This window comes from Peromyscus californicus, unplaced genomic scaffold (assembly GCF_007827085.1).
Source record: "Peromyscus californicus insignis strain IS unplaced genomic scaffold, ASM782708v3 Scaffold_24__1_contigs__length_46423439, whole genome shotgun sequence".
In the NCBI taxonomy this organism is placed as follows: Eukaryota; Metazoa; Chordata; class Mammalia; order Rodentia; family Cricetidae; genus Peromyscus; species Peromyscus californicus.
In genome coordinates this window covers 2,007,855-2,024,819 of record NW_026294535.1, presented here as the reverse complement: position 1 = coordinate 2,024,819, position 16,965 = coordinate 2,007,855, and the positions used below count along the sequence as shown (strand labels likewise).

At 45.8% G+C, this 16,965-nt stretch overlaps 1 protein-coding gene across 3 annotated transcripts in view; it reads right to left on the bottom strand.

Annotated features, from left to right (window-relative positions):
* Rfx4 (regulatory factor X4) overlaps positions 1-16,965 on the bottom strand; it is a 158,151-nt gene that overhangs the window by 46,572 nt on the left and 94,614 nt on the right. For all 3 annotated transcript variants that reach the window (XM_052752924.1, XM_052752922.1, XM_052752925.1), the window contains 2 exons: positions 4,751-4,851; positions 2,751-2,809 (listed from right to left, as the gene is read on the bottom strand). In XM_052752924.1, coding sequence (XP_052608884.1) covers positions 2,751-2,809; positions 4,751-4,851 — 160 coding nt within the window. The remainder of the gene's footprint in view (positions 1-2,750; positions 2,810-4,750; positions 4,852-16,965) is intronic.

Genomic DNA, 16,965 nt, shown 5'->3' with positions numbered 1-16,965 from the left:
TTTATATAGTTAGGAGAGTGAAACAAATGTGAATAACATAGAAAAATAGGAGACATTAAGATACAGGTGTGTGTGTGTATGTGTGTGTGTGTCTTTTAAAACCGTAACTATCCCAGCAAACTGTTGCTAGTGAACTGAAATTTACAAGCTGGAACGATACTAATAAGAGCAAAGGAAAAGATATCTAGGATATTTATTTTACGCTTATATTTTTAAAATGTCTTTTAATAAAATTTTTGTAGAAATTGAAAACAGCCGGGCGGTGGTGGCGCACGCCTGTAATCCCAGCACTTGGGAGGCAGAGCCAGGCGGATCTCTGTGAGTTCGAGGCCAGCCTGGACTACCAAGTGAGTTCCAGGAAAGGCGCAAAGCTCCACAGAGAAACCCTGTCTCGAAAAACCAAAAAAAAAAAAAAAGAAATTGAAAACATACAAGAGCATCCTTGATCTCTGTCTCTAAGACTTGTCAGCTTCCAGGCAGAGGTAACTACATTCCCTGCCCTACTCTATGCAAACACAAGTCAACTCCACAGAAATAACTGTCGCCCTCTCTGGCGGTCAGAGACACCCAGAGTGTCTGAATGTTTGATCATGAAAACAGCAACATGTGAAGGTCACGTGCCGTGAACTCAAGCATACGGAGCTCATACCCAGCTCTCAGCTTGCCACCCTGGACTCAGTCTGAAAGGGAGACACAGCGGTCCCTGCCTCTTGATGCTCCTCATGATGGCATAAAGTATAGTGTGTAGACCGGAAGCAGGACTCTATGGACGCACTGTCGTTACTGAGGTTGTTTTGCTTTGCACAGACTGTGCTCACACTTCGGAACCTGTGCACACTGTGTTCCCACAGACTGAAGCTTTCTTTTCCCACCGTGTCCCAGCAGCCCTGCTGTCCTGATGCTTCTGCCTCAATGTGACATACATGGAGAGCCCTTCTCCGACCAGTTTATCCCAGTTAAACACTCGGTATTCTGTACTTTCTCCCATTTCTACCCCATTTCCTTCACAACATGCTTGCTTATTTACCTGTTTATTTATTTATTCACTTACTGACTTGTCTTCCTGATGAAGACAGGACCACTTAACACAGTGTCTGGCACATGCAGCAGGCTTACAAAATGATTTTGTGAAATGAGTGGCCGAGATGAGTGCCTAGCTGCCCGCCTGACTAGTGTGACTAGTGTCTGAGAGAGTCTCTCCTTGGGTTTTGTTTAATTCGACTTGCTCTGTGTTTAGTAAAGCTCACTGGTTTATTAGCTCAAATGTACCGTATTTCATTCCTAGAATTAACACCAGTCCAGAGTTTTGGCTGGTTCAGGAATGTGTATGGGAGCTGTCTAATGAGGTTGGAAATGTGGTGTTTACTAACTGAATTTCGTGCTCTATGTGTGCAAGGTGGAGAGGGTGTGTGTGTGTAGGTGTGTGTGTGCATGTTCGTGAGTGTAAGAATACACATGCACGGGCTGGAGAGATGGCTCAGAGGTTAAAAGCACCGACTACTTTTCCAGAGGTCCTGAGTTCAATTCCCAGCACCCACATGGTGGCTCACAACCATCTATAATGAGATCTGGCACCTTCTTCTGTATACATAATAATAATAATAAAAAGAATACACATGCACACACACGCTACACATGCACACAAACGCCACACATGAGTGCAAGTACAGGAATAGAGGTCTATGTGTGCATTAAAGGGGCAAAATCCTTCTTAAAGTATCTGAGCCCCTGAGGAAAACACCAAAAGCATGTGTATGTTTCCTGGTAGGTCTAAGGCTCCCTTTTCCAAATATAAGAGAGAAAGAGAATGGGGTTGGCACATAGTCTCAGAAATACAGGACAAGGAGTGTGTCTCGGTTTTCCTAATAATCATGTTCTTCCCTAAGCTCCGTCATTTGTCAGACTCTCCCCAGAACAACACCCAGGAGTTGTCTTTATCACAGCTAGCCCAACCTAGAAAGGGTCCCCTCTGTTCCTAAACCATCCTGTGTGCCTTCAGTGACAGGCACAGGGTAAGAACAGTGAGAGGTGTGAGGATTCCCAGATGGAGACTTCCTTGGACCACTCTGAATTAGAAAACCCCACTCTTGCCTTGTTGTTGTGTAACCAGAATCCCCCAGCACCACGGCACTCTGCAGGAGTGATGGCAGATCTGAGTGTGTAAAGGCAGTTGATATGAATGAGTGAGGTGGATCAGCTCTGACAGAGAACTGGGGATGAGGAGGAATGGCCATCCTTGCTGAATGCTGACTACTGACCAGGTTACATGCTGCTCTGGGCAAGCTGCTACTTCTTGAAGGGTTTCTACCTGTGACTAGGGTGCTCGGATGTCATTCTGAGTGAGTGAGACAACCGGCATCCACGGGGGAGAGACCAAGGGCGCCACATAAACAGCTGCACCCCTAAGTGTTGATAGTAGTTGACAAACCCAGCAAGTTATTTGAAGGAAGCACAAAATTGGGAACCCTGATCATATCCAAAAGGTTCGGGGGTGACCAGTGTTGTAGACAAGTTACAACTTTAGACACGGGCTGAGGTGTTTAGTTCCTTACGTATAGAAACTAAGCACAGAAGAGAGAGAGAGAGGAGGAGAGAGAGAGAGAGAGAGAGAGAGAGAGAGAGAGAGAGAGAGAGAGAGAGTCCTGATGAGCCACAGATTGATGCCACAGGAAGTTATCCTTGTGGATGATGCCCTTCCTTCTCAGCAATGACTCAGCAGTGGGTTAACAGAAATGAGAGACAACGGCTACCTGGCAAAGATGATTCAGCGATGTTTGCCTTCTCAGAATTTGGGAGAACCTTCTTGACACTGCAACAAGAAAACAGGAAGCTAGAAACATTTGCAGGCTTGATATTCCAACCAAGAGCAGCTTTCAAAAAGGAGTTCTCATTTTCTAACTTTGCCTCACCGCCCTATCTGTTTTTAGGTACTCCCTGGCAGACTCCTGCGCCTGACTCTTGTCCTGTTTTGGCTCCAACAGCCATTTCCTAATGATGACATTTAGGGTACAGATTTCAAAGTCATGCGCATGCTACACTCGCAGGTGTGAGAAATGGCCGCATCAATCACCCGTGAGGAAAAGCAATTATTCACTTGTCTTTCATTTTGCTAATTGCAAGCTCCATCACTGCCTTCCAGATCATCGCAGAAATCAAACGAAAGCTTTGAAGAAGCCCCTTTAAAACATGATGCGTCTCATCGGAACCGTGACTGACCTCAGTGCTGTGTGGCCAGGGGTGCTCCTGGCGTGGAACCTGGGCTACCCCTGCAAGGGAATTTGGCATTTATCATTTGTCATTTTGGCCAAATGGCCTCTGGGACCTGTTTGTGGGTTTTGATTTAGGAAGGTCTGTTTGCCTATCTGCCCTAATGGTCTGATGATTTGAAGTGAAGGGACCGCTTATCTCTGGATTTTTAAAAGACGTTTCCTGTTCATGGACTTCATTCTTCCAGTCTCGGCCTGGGAGTGGGAGGCGTTTGCTTCCACGCTCTTGCACATTCTGCAAACACTCAGGCTCCCTGGGGAGGACCGCTTCCTCCAAGCATGCACAGGTGGAAGACCCAACCCACCTCCTCCTTGCCGCAGACTTTGAACGGGTTTGTTTTGCTGGTGTAATTAAAACGGGCACGGGGCATTCTTCTCATTAATTTCTGAACTGGTCATGAAATCGTCAGAAATTTCCCCATCTAATTTGTACTCAGAGCTGGCTTGGTTTGAAAAATAGTGTGTGGGGTGGAGGAATGGGGGGGGGGGGGGGCTGTGTGTGCGGGGAGATGAACTTCTAATTTTCCAGGCCGATCAATTGTTAATCCTGCTCCTTAATTACTTTTTCTTTAACTTTGTGATGTGGAATTTAGTGCTGGAGAAAAGAAAAGAACTGAGAGCCGTGAAATAAAGCGGGCTTTATCAATAGGTGATGGGCGCTGCAGGCGGCCTCAAGGCGTCTGAAAGGGCTTCTTTGCCTGCAGAGAAAGCGTAATTTGATCTCCTTCATTTCACCCACTGGTACTTGTTTTAGGCAAGGACTGCAAGCTGCATTCAAACGGACTTTAAGAAACATATTTTAAAACCTTGTTTTGCTTAAAACCGCCTCATCTTTGTTCAATAGCAACAAATGTGTGTTGTCCATGAGTCTTCACTACGCTCAGACCCATCAAGACAGAAAAACGGGGCCAGCCTTCTCAGACTCAGCTAAGTGCTGGGGACTACAAGGCACTACTTAGCCAAGCAAAGATTCATGGCTCCAGTCCCCCTTACAAGAAATATTAATTTGGCTTTCTAGTTAGGCAGAGAATATGTGAGGTTCTTACACTAATTACAGCCTTTCATGGGCAGGAGCTTCAAGGAAACCTCAGAGCACTGACGAGTTTGTGTCTCCAAATCACCAGCTGTATGGCCATGTGGCTTTGGGATGTTTCTTTGCCTGTAGCTAGGGACACTGTGTCCTACCTCATAGTGGTGCCTGCCGTAAGGATTAAATGGAGTTAGAAGTATTGTGTTGACTGTGGAATCAGACAGGGAGACTGGGAGTAATCCTGTCTTTGCTATTTACTACCTAAGTCCGAATCCCTCCTCGGTGCTGCCGGCGATGAACATTTTACAAGGATTAAAGAGTTCGCACATGGGAAGTACTTAGCCTAACCCCTGGTGCTTCACAGGCCGAGTATGACTTCATCAACGAGTCACGTGAAAGGAGTGGCTTTGAAACGTCGCCCTCACTCCATTCTGCTCCCCAACTCGATACTCACATTCAAACTTGATGTTTCTCAGGTTTTCTGGGAGGTCATGGAGGGCCACTTTCAGCCACTCGTCCAGCTGCTTGGCGAACTTCCGGATCACCTGAGTCAAGCTAGAAGGAGAAATGACGAGTTGTAAGTGCGCTCTGAGTTTCTGAGTCCCCAGAGGGATTTATTTCACATAATCCTCTGTTGGCTGCTACCAACAGATGCGGCTTGTCAGAGCAGCCCAGAAGAAGCACCGCATGCAGCCCATGCCTTTGAGGATCGGATGGCGTTGGGGGAGGGGCTTATGGGTGCCTGTGCACAGTGGTGGGTAAAAGCCACTGCAAGGTGAGGTGGCATCCAGAATTCATTCAGCGAGCAAGACATCCTCCGTGGTATTTTGGAAGCGCCTTATGTCAGGGGTGAAGATAGTGGGCCTTGGCCTAAGAAAGCTGCTCTGGAATTGGCCTCCACACCACTGGCTGGAAGAATCCACGTGGGGTGTTTGGAGATGCCCAGTCAGCCTAGCAAACTGCTGCCTTCGGTGGGAGCTGGGAAGCACCCGCTCATATTTGTGTGTGTGTGTGTGTGTGTGTGTGTGTGTGTGTGTGTGTGTGTGTGTGTATGCACACATGTGTGCAAAGGCATGCCATGCACACATGTGCCATGGGGGAAAGGCCAGATGAGAACTTGAAGGAACTGGTTCTCTCCTCCCGCCATGTGGGGCCCTGGGATTCAAATTCCGGTCCTCAGGCTTGCCAACATGTTTACTGGCCATCTCGCGGGTCTAGCAGCAGCTTGTGTTAAGTCGTCAAAAAGCTCTAAAATGGGCCTTGAAACCATAGTGAAGTTTGAGGATGGAGAGAAGTGGGAAGGAGGCAGCCAGGAGCCATAGGATCCAGTGTGAGATGGGATTTGGAGCTGAGGACAGGGGAAGCACCATTTTCAGACTCCACGTTAAAACCTTCTGCTTGTAGCCTCACACCCACTTTCCTCCTGGGTATTACCAGACACAGGGACCTCTCCCCATGGTGACCGTCCACGCCACCTAACTCAGGATCAGCTGCTTACCCTGCCCTGCCTCAGTCTTCTGCTGTCCTTCACCTGGCAGACCACGGTCTCCAACCTCCATGGCAATCCCTGACGTTTTCTCTCCTTTCCCCACTCCACTCTTTGTGTGACTCGTTAGCCCTAGCCCCCTCGAAGACCCTCCCCCCCAGGGTCCACCCTCCTCCCCATGTGTGGCTAAGTGAGCACCGTGGTTGTCATGTGACTCGTCAGCCCTAGCCCCCTCGAAGACCCTCCCCCCCAGGGTCCACCCTCCTCCCCATGTGTGGCTAAGCGAGCACCTGGGCTGCCATCTTGCTCCCTGCACAAACCATGTAGCTTCTCCCTAATAGTCAGGAGGCATTGGCTCCTTCATCCCAAAGCAACCCTTCAGCCTTTCTTGCCTTCCTAGGGACACTGTTCCTGACTGTCCCCTCTCTTGTGAATTAGGCTTTCCCTCTTCGTTGCAGCTTCCCTCCACTTACTTTAATGCATTCAAGAATGACTCACTTTGCAAAAAAAAAAAATAAAACTGTTTGCTATTTTAAAAAACTCCTTTTGTCCCTATTCATTTCATTCAAGCATACTGCTTCTTTATTGCTTTGTTGGTTTGTTTTGGCTTTGGTTTTATTGGGTTGTTGTTTGTTTGTTTGGACAGGGTCTCACCATGTAGCCCTGGCTGGCCTGGAACTTGCTATGTAGACCAGGCTGGCCTCACACCCAAAGAGATCCGCCTGTCTCTTCCTCCAGAGTTCCGGATCAAAGGTGTGCGCCACACGCAGCCCTTATTGTTTCTTTCTGGGAACAGTCTTTCACAACGACCACCCTGCTTTTCGCTCCTTCCCGGGTCCTTGTGTGGCATCTTCCATTATTTTCTTGGTCTTATTGTTCAAAGTCACCTCTGCAGAGAAGCCTTCCTGACTGTCTGACCTAACACGATTTCCCACTTGTCTGTTCTTTGCTAACCCAATATTTCCCCTTCATTTTGGATAGTTTGTGTGGTGTTTACCGGCATGTAAGGCTCTGTACCACATACTTGCAGTGCCCACAGTGGCCAGAAGAGGGCACTGGACCCCCTGGGACCGGAGTTACAGCGGTTTGTAGGCCTCCATGTGGGTGATAGGAATTTGAACCCAGGTCCCATAGAGGAGCAGCCGAGGCTTAACTGCGGAACCATCTCTCCAGGCCCCAGCCTGATTATTTTTAAATGCAGTTCAGTACTGTATGACTTTAACAATGTAATGAATTGATACCTACCTACCCCCTCCACTAGATGTGGAACTCCAGGAGGGCAGGTGCTTCGTTTTCATGACTATTTCCCAGGGCACTCAATAAATAATGAAAATGGGGTGTGTGTGGGGACCTTTACAAATGGAGGGGTTGGGGAGACGGCTCTGTAGGCAAAGGGCCTATGGTGTAAACACGAGGACCTGCGTTCGGATCTCCGGAGCCCGACATGAAGCTGGATGATGGCAGTGCAGTATGTAACCCCAGGACTCCTATGGCAGGATGGAGGAGGAGCCACGGCAGACGTCGTCCACTGGACTCCACAGTGTGCCATGACACTCGCCTACGTGAAACACGCTCACCGCACACACATGACTAACAGACAGCTTTGCTGTCCCTGTTGCATCCCTGTCCACCGACTCTCTGTCCGTCACCCGACACTCGGCCGCCTTCCTTCTCCGCTTCCTGCCTCACTCCCGTCCCTCAGCCCGCACGGCTGCCCCTTCGGCAGCCACCTCCATCTAAGCAGTCATTTTGTTCTGCTTTGCTGGGCTTCGTGGCAGGGCTCCACAGTGACCCTGTCCTCTGGGAAAATCCTGGCTTCCCTTGGCATCGGCGGATGCTTCTTCTAGCTGCTCCTCAGCCGGAGCTCAGGCCCTCTACCCCACCATTACAACTCCAGTTCCAGAGGATTGGACCTCTCTCAGTTCCACTTCAGACTTCCACGGGCACCAGACACACACAGTGCTAGTGATTTATCCATGCTCACATGTCGGTCACTACCTACACTCACCTACACATCTCCAGTACAGAGGTCTGCAGAATGTCAGACCTACTGTGTGTATGAAACCCCTACCCACAGGTCTCAAAGGACCCAACACGCCCCACATGAAACCCTGTTTTCCCTAAGACACACTTCTATTCTTGTATTCCCGATTTCAGAATGAAACTCTAGTTTCCATGAAGTTTTGTTTCTGAAAGTTTGTTTTAATTTTATTTTTTAAAAATTGAGTGCACGCTGTGTACACTTGAGCTAGAGGCTTGTGATCCACTGGAGCTGGGGTCACAGGGATTGCCAGCCTGGAGAAGGTGCTGGGACCTGAACTCACGTCCTCTGAAAAGGCAGGAGGTGCTTTCTTTTATGTTTTAAATAACCTACTTATTTTTATTTTGTGTACATTAGTGTTTTGCCTGAATGTATGTTTGTGTGAGGGTGTTGGATTCTGGAGTCACAGACAGTTGTGAGCTGATGTATGGGTGCTGGGAATAGAACCCGGGTCCTCCAGAAGGGAAGTCAGTGCTCCTAACTACTGAGCCATCTCTCCAACCCTGCCAGGGAAGCTCTCAACCCTCAAGCCATCTCTTCAGCCCTGAAGCTTTGTAATTTGCTTGTTATGAAATGTTTCAAACAGACCCCAGGGTAGTATAACAAAAAAACCCTCCAAATACTGCCACAACCACAACAATTACCATATTTTATCAGTTTAATTTACTACCTGCCCCCCCTTTTTTTTCTGGGACCTTTTAGCAAATACATGACATTACTCATCCACATAACTAAATGTGCAAATTTCACAAGTTTAAATACGTGTGTCTGTGTATACATTCACATGTGTGCATTCATTTAAAATCTCCATGTCCCTGGGGCAGCTGGCATAACGAACTGTAATTCCTGATGGCATCTAAGGCTCAGCTGCTGTTCCAGCTTCCCCGCTTCTCTTAAAGACAGCTTTTATTAATTCGAATTAATGATATGTACATTTTACATGTAAGAGATAACATCCAGTTTAAGCTTTCTGGATTCGGTTGTGACTGACTCTCCATGCTGTGGTTGTTGATTAATTCCTTGTGCTATCATTTATTTTAGTTACCTCTCCTGTGTGCTTCCTGAGGCCTTAAGAATTGACCCAAAGTAGCCACAGTTTTCTCTTTAGTCCAGGAAACTTTCCAGGTGACCCCTGTGCTGTATTTATCAGGAGGACACCCGTGGCTCAGTGTCCTCTATTAGTGTGCCTGTGGCTCAGTGTCCTCTATTAGTGTTCCCGTGGTTCAGTGTTCCTCTATTAGTGTGCCCGTGGCTCAGTGTCCTCTATTAGTGTGCCCGTGACTCAGTGTCCTCTATTAGTGTGCCCGTGACTCAGTGTCCTCTATTAGTGTGCCCGTGGCCAGCAGGCTTTCCTCATGAGTGGAGGGGTGTGGCTGAGGAAGGAATGGAACTGTGTCTTCCTGAAGGAAAGCGGAGCTAGGCATGGTGCCTTGCCAGGAGCCTGGTCCACGGAGGTGCTTCCGAGCATTGAGGGCAGGATGAACCCAAAGGATTCAGAATGGCCTAAAGGCAAGTTCATACTGGCTGGCCATCTAATGGGGACAACTTCTCAGAATCTCTGGCTGCTCTCCACAGAGGGCCAAGCTGCAGAGAAGTGCTGGGTGACTGCCCAGTGGCAGGGGCAGGCTGCCGTTCTCCAACCATGCACTGCTGGCATGGCGCCGGAGCTGGGAGCTGGCCTTTGTCTGGGATCAGAAAGCACGCAGCAGCCCTGTGGAAGGACCTCTTGCTTCAGGCAATGGTTTGCGTTTATTAAGCTGAAGAAAAGTGTGGAGGGATTCAGCCCAGAAAAAAGGTTCTATTTGGAGTTTAGAGGCTTTTTAAAAATCTCTCCTCTCCTCCTCCTCCTCCTCCTCCTCCTCCTCTCCTCCTCCTCCTCCTCCTCCTGTCTGGTGTGTGTGTGACACGTGGGTACTCACGTGCCATGGTGCACATGTTGAGGTCAGAGGACAACCTCAGGAGTCAGTGCCTCTGTTATTTGTCACCCTATACTCACACCAGGCTAGCTGGCCCACAAGCATCCAGAGACGCTGTTGTTACCACCTTCGTTTGCTTCTGGGGTCCTCAGATTGAGACATTTAGGCAGAGCAAGCGCCTTACCCACTGATCCATCTCTCTAGTCCTGGATCCGTAGTCTTCTATATTATCTGAACACTGAGGCTGCTTTGTGGTGGTGTCCATGAGGAGGCAAGGAGCTACCAACCCTGACCACACGGCTATGAAATGCCTCTCCAGACCCTGGCTACGCCACCTCCTTCAGCATCTGCTGAGGCTCTTCTTGACCCTCTGCCTTCATGGGGGCTCACTGGAGGGAGAGGTTCCCTTCTTAGCCCCTCCCCCACTCCCTAGGCTGGCAGTGGGGGTGGGGGTCAGTCCAACATTCCTGCTTGGATGGACCTGACAGCTACAGGTCTCAACCCAGAACCTGCGCTCAGGCATTGCCCTGACGCTCAGGTCCTGGGTAACCCGCCAACCCTGGTGCCGCTGGAACAGCAAGGAAGTGCTAACAGCAGGCACCTGCTAATGAGTGTGCCGAGCCGGACGCTAAACACTTCGCACATCCTTCCTTGTTTAATCCTCACCTTGCCCGTGAAGTAGGTATTATTATTAGTCCTCCCAGAGAAGTGAGAACTGGCTCAGAGTTAGGGCATGCAGCGAGAGGCAGAGAAAGGACCAAGGCCAGAGCTGTTTGACTGCGGACTGTCCTGCAGCCTCACAGTGGGACAGTTCCCGTGCTGGGTGCTCCAGCTGCCTCCCATCTCACCATCTCCAATGCCTTCTGCTTTTCATTTAGCAGCTGCCTTGGTCCTCGGTTTTGGGTTTTTTTAATATCTTCCTTGCCAAACTGACACATACACACACATGTACATACATACACATACACACATGCACATACACACATACACATACACACATACACACGTGCACATACACATACACACACATACACACATACACACATACACACACATGCACATACACACACATACACACATACACACACACACACATGCACATACACACATACACACACACACACACACACACACACACACACACACACACACACACTTTCTTTCTCTTGCTACATCAACTGATAAGACTGTCAGTCACTCTGCCAAAATCACCCAGAAGAGGTGAGCAAAACAACTTTGAGGATGATGGATCTGACACACCTTTCCTGTAATAAAGGTGCAGGATACACGTGCATGGCGGCTTCTCAAATGCTGCCACCTCTTCACCCCGGCTGCACTTAGAGAGGGGGTGAATCCTGAGCCAGGGCCATGAGGGATAGTATCTATTTTCAAACACTGAAGCATGAGGCCCTGGGCACTCAGGCAAGTGGAGAAAAAAGCGAAGGTGTAAAACGTAAAGTGAGATTAAAGCTGTGAGATGGACCCTGGCCTTGAGGTAACTTTCCCTCTTAGTGTAATGGGAAAGCACTGAATTTGTACGTCTGAGATCACAGCAGTGATAGTCTGTGTGACTTTTAAAAGTCTCCAAAGATCTACCGTAAACTCAGTGTAGCAAGAATGTTTGAGATATTTTTGTTTGTTTGTTTGTCTGTTTGTTTGAGACAGGGTCTCACTATGAAGCCCTGGCTGGTCTGAAACTGTATATGTAGTCCAGGCTCACCTTGAACTCACAGCTCACAGAGTTCCTCCTGCCTCTGCCTCCTAAATGCTGGGCTTAAAGGTGTGCACCACCACACCCAACCATGTTTGAGATATTTAATACTATCCTCTAGGGCCAAGCATTGAGGCTAGCACATTAGTGCAATTGACAGACATTAGTTTAGTGAATGAGTGAATGAATGAATCCTGGCTGTTTCATTATTTGCACATGAAGGCAGATAAATCATTTCAGCTCTAAACTCTGGCTGCCACCTCTCTAGAAAGAAGCCTGCCACCAACAAGAAGGCAAGCATTAACTAAGTCTCCTCCAGCAACTGAAGACATCACCTGGAGAAGGCCTAAGTCTGAGGCAGAAAGATTGGGAGAGAAAAGAAGATCCAACAAGCAAATGTCTAAACTAAGCACAGACTATTCCAGAAGAATTTGAATCTAGAGTTACATTGAAGGTAACCATAGCAACTACAAAGTCCAAGCCCAGGGAACCCTGAGGAGAGAGACTCAACCCACACTGACAGCTTAGGAGAAGAGGCACATGCCCATTTCTAGGCATAAATCCTAATTACCTCGATGTCCATTGCTCTAAACACTGTTTGACAGTCAATCAAAACTTAAAAAGCTGGTAGATGGATGACTCAGTGACCTAAGTTTGGACCCCAGAACCCATATTAATGCCGTGTACAGTGGCACACACCTGTAATCCTAGCACTGGAAATGTGAGGACTGGAGTGTCATTGGGGCTGGCTGGCCAGCGAGCCCAGCTGAATTAGCAAGTTCTGTGTTCAGTGAGAGATCTTACCCCAGACGATAAGGTGGGGAGTGGCTAAGGAAGATGCCAACACTGACCTCTGGCTTGCACTCACATGTGCACACACACAGACACATACTGTCTTAGTTAGGGATTTATTGCTGTGAAGAGACACCATGACCACAGCAACTCTTATAAATTAAAACATTTAATTGAGGGGGCTCGTTTATAGTTTCAGAAGTTCAGTCCATTACCATCATGGTGGGGAGCATGGGGGCGGGCAGGCAGATGTGGTGCTGGAGCTGAGAGTCCTACATCTTGACTCAGAGGCAACAGGAAGTCAACTGACTCACTGGGAGGTATCCCGAGCATAGGAAACCTCAAAGCCCACCTCCACACTGACACATCTCATCCAACAAGGCCACACCCACTCCAACAAAGCCACACCTCCTAATAGCACCACTCCTTATGAGCTTTTGGGGGCCAAACACATCCAAACTACCACAGATACATACATATAAATGATAAGATAAAAAATGAAATCTCTGTAAAGAGACAAAGCAGTCAGTATAACCAGACAATCAAACAGACCCTAAAATAACTATAATATGATTAATACTGAAACAGATCTAATGGAAAAGATGAACAGTATGCATGACCAGATGAGAAACTTCAGCAGGATAGAAGAATTACTTTATAATGGTGATGGGGGTTGGGGTGGGGGAGAGAGCACAGCGGGTAGAGGTGTTTGCTGCAAAAGCCTTATGACCTGAGTTTAATCTCAAGAACATATGTAAAAACTGGAAGGAGAAAGCCCACTCCACAAAGGTGTCCTCTCCTCCACACCTATGCAGTACACACAATAGTAATAATGATAAAGATAATTAGCTGAATGTAAAAATTTTTAAGGAATCAAATGGTTTGTTGGATATGAAAATAAAATCAAGGTATGGTCACATTGGCAGCCAAGTTAAGAATCCATGAACCTGAAGATATTTTAATAAAAATTAACCAATCCAAACTCAAAGATAAAAATGAATAAAAGAAGAAAGGCTCCCTTTAAGAGTGTGGGACAATGTCAGATGGGCTGACATGCTCATTGTTGAAATGCCAGGAGGAGAAAAAGAAGAAAATAGAGAAGATAATATCTCGGAGTTTCCTCCCAAATAATGAAATTACAGTTAAGCCCAGATCCAAGATACTCTAAAAACTTAGACAGGCTCTAAAACAGAATTATAATAGGTCATTGTCAAACAGCTGAAACCAAAGATAGAAAAAGCCTGAGGTGGTCAAGTGGGTGGGGTATTTCCACAGAGGACAAAAGACCTATAAAGCACAAGCATCCAAGCCAAAGACACGCGCATGAACTGTTAGAATACTGAAAAGAAAACACCCGCAAACCCTTGTCACTCTGTGGGCTGGGGAGGTGGCTCAGTGGCTAAGGTGTCTGCTATACAAGCGTAGGGCCTGAGTTTGGATCCCAGCAGTCATCTAAAAGCCGAGTGGCACACATCTGTGACCCCACTGCTTGGGAGGCAGTGATATGAGGATTCTGGGGCTTACTGGTCGACCAGTCTAGCCATTGCAGTGGGCTCTCAGTTGAATGAGAGACACCATCTTCCAAAATGAGGTAGCAAGTGACTGAGGAAGACACTGGTGCTGACCTCTAGCCTCTGTGTGCACATGCATCGTGTATTGGTTACTTTTCTGTTGTTCTGATAAAGCACCGTGACCAAGACAACTTAGAGAAAGAGATTTGTTTGTCTTACTGTTCCCGAGGGTTAAAAGTTGTCATGGTGGAGAACTGCCACAGCGAGCCACAGGACGCTGAGAGTTCACATCCTTTACCATAGGCACAAAGCAGAAGGAGCAAGCAGGAAGTGGAAAGAATCTCTAGGTCTCAAAGGCCAGCTCCAGTGACACACTTCCTCCAACAAGGCCACACCTGAACTTCCCCAACAGCACCACCAGCTGGGACCAAGTGTTCAAGTACCGGATCCTATGGGGACATTCTCACCCAGACCACCAGGAGTAAGCACACAGTGACCCACACAGTGCATACACAGCACACATAACTTGTCAGTCCAGCACTGGACCCACTGAGAACACTTCTCAGATGTGAAGGAAAAATATTTTTCACACACATGCACACACATACAAACCAAAACCAAAACCAAACCAAACCAAACCAACCGAATGAGGTCATCACCACCAGACCTACAATACTCGAAATGTGAAGAAGTTCCTCGGGCAGGAATGTGTTATGCAGACATATATAATTGACCCCCTCAAAATCAGGAATAATGAGAATGAGGGTAGATCTAAAAGACTGGCTTCCATGTCTTCAGTCACACTCAGAGATAACTGTCTAAGGAAAGAAAATACACATAGTCATTTGCAAATTTTTAGCATCTATAAAAACAAATGGCAGCAGCACCAGAAAAGGGACAACAAATTGAACATCACTGTCCTAGGACTCTTTTCTTTTCTCTTTTTGAGACAGGATCTCTCTCTATTATGTATCCCTGGCTGTCCTGGGACTCACTCTGTAGACCAGGATGGCCTCGAACTCACAGAGATCCATCTGCCTCTGTCTCTCAAATGCTGGGATTAAAGGCATGTACTACCACACCCCGCTGAGATTCTTAAGCTGCATATAAACCATGTATATATCAAAGCAACTATTAATTTTTTAAAAGATGTATCAATAACAATCTAGTTGTGGGAATAATAAAACATAACCCCAAACCAGACACATAAAGAAAGACATTCTAGACAGAACTAGTAAAGCTAAAACAACTAGCAAGATGGAAGACTTGGGCTCACCATGAGATTGCATGAAATGTAAAGTCTAGATGGGGAATTGCCAATTAGATAAACAAACACACGAGATCTTATTCTGTGCTAAATACAAAAATGTAAGACAAACATATGAACAGAATGATAGAGTAATAAGGTAGAAAACACAGTTCTTTAAAATGCTCTAGTACCCATGTTACCGCCAAAGTAAACTGCTGAACAATAGGTATCACTAGGGACAATATCTATTATGAATAACATAGATGTTATACGTGTGTGACAAAAAGGAATCAGTTCTCCAGGCAGACATAACAGTCTAATTTCAATGTATTTAACTACACATCCTCAAAAATGAGTTTCAAATGAAGCAAAAATGGATGGAAACAGATAAATCCACAATTAAAGTTGGAGATGGCAGTCAACAGAACAAAAGCAGAGAAAGTCATTAAGGACAAGGAGAACATGAACACTGCTGTCAATCAATTCGACCTAACAGACATTTACAGAACACCTCCTCAAATGACAGCTTAAGACAGCATTTCCAGTACACCAACACACTCTTCAACATGCTCCATGTTAAAAGCTACTAAACAGGTTTAAATAAGCATAAAAGACCTGATATAATGTAGTGAGTACAATCTGATTACAGGGAAATTAAAATATAAGTTAATAGCAGAATAGTATATTGATAACTCCCAATAACTGAAAATTAAACACTTCATTCTTAAAATAATCCATAGATTAAAGAGAAAGTGATAGGGAAAAGTAAACATATTTTAAATCAAAATGAAAATATAAGATATCAAAATATGTGGAATAAAACTAAACAATAATTAGAAAAAATTAAAACATTAAATGATTTTACATGAAAGTGAATTCACTTGAATTTTTTTGTTTGTTTTACAACAGAGTCTCACTCCATAGCCCAGGCTAGTCTAGAACTCCCTGCATAGCCCAGGCTGGTCTCAAAGTCATGATAATCCTCAGTTTCCCAAGTGCTTGTATTATAGGCATGAACTACTTATATCTGACTAAATAGATTTTTAATCAGTGACTTGTTTTCATACAAAGAGTAAAAAGAGAAAGAATAAGAAGCTCTAAATCAATTTTATAAAAAAATCAATAAAATTGAAAATAGAAATGTGACAAGCCAGAGAAAGCAACAACTGCTTTAAAAGAAGAAAATCTACAATAAAATACCAATGAATCTCTAGGCACTCTAACCAAGAAAAATGAAAGAAAATTCCAGTTACTCACATAGGGAATGAGAGAGAGGACATCATCACAGACCCTACAGATGCTAAGATGAAGTAAAGAAACGTGGAAAACTTTAAGCTCATAAGTTCACATTTCTGGATGAAATTCAGAGTAAAAGAAGAGAGGAAACATTTCCCACCTCATTTTATGAGAACAAATGTTGCCCTGACGCCAAAATCAGAGAAAGATACTATAAGATTGAAAAGCCTTAAAGACCACTAACATTGATAAATTGGAATATGGAATCCATAACAAAACAGCAATTCAGATCTGGCAAACGTGTTCTAAAATTGTGGTGAAGTATATTACACTGGCTAGGACCTATGGGTGACAATGGATATCTTCACACTTTTCCTAGGTCTGATAGGGAAAGTATGTAGTGTTTACAAGATGAAAGTCTGCTATGGTATTTGAAAATAAAGCAATAGGAAACTCACCACATTTGCAGACTAAGGAGGAAAAAACATAATATGATATTGAAACAAACCAAAATGTCTAATAAAATTCAAAGTATTTTCATGATAAAAAACTCTCAACAAACTAGTAGTGGAAAGGAACTCTCTTGATCTGATGGAACTTTCTACATCTTATTGCGAACACTACATATTCTCTCTCTAAGACCTAGAAAAGTGTGAAGATGTCCATTGTCACCTATAGGTCCTAGCTAGTGTGATAACATTGCGGATGAAAGGGGTATAGAGATTGG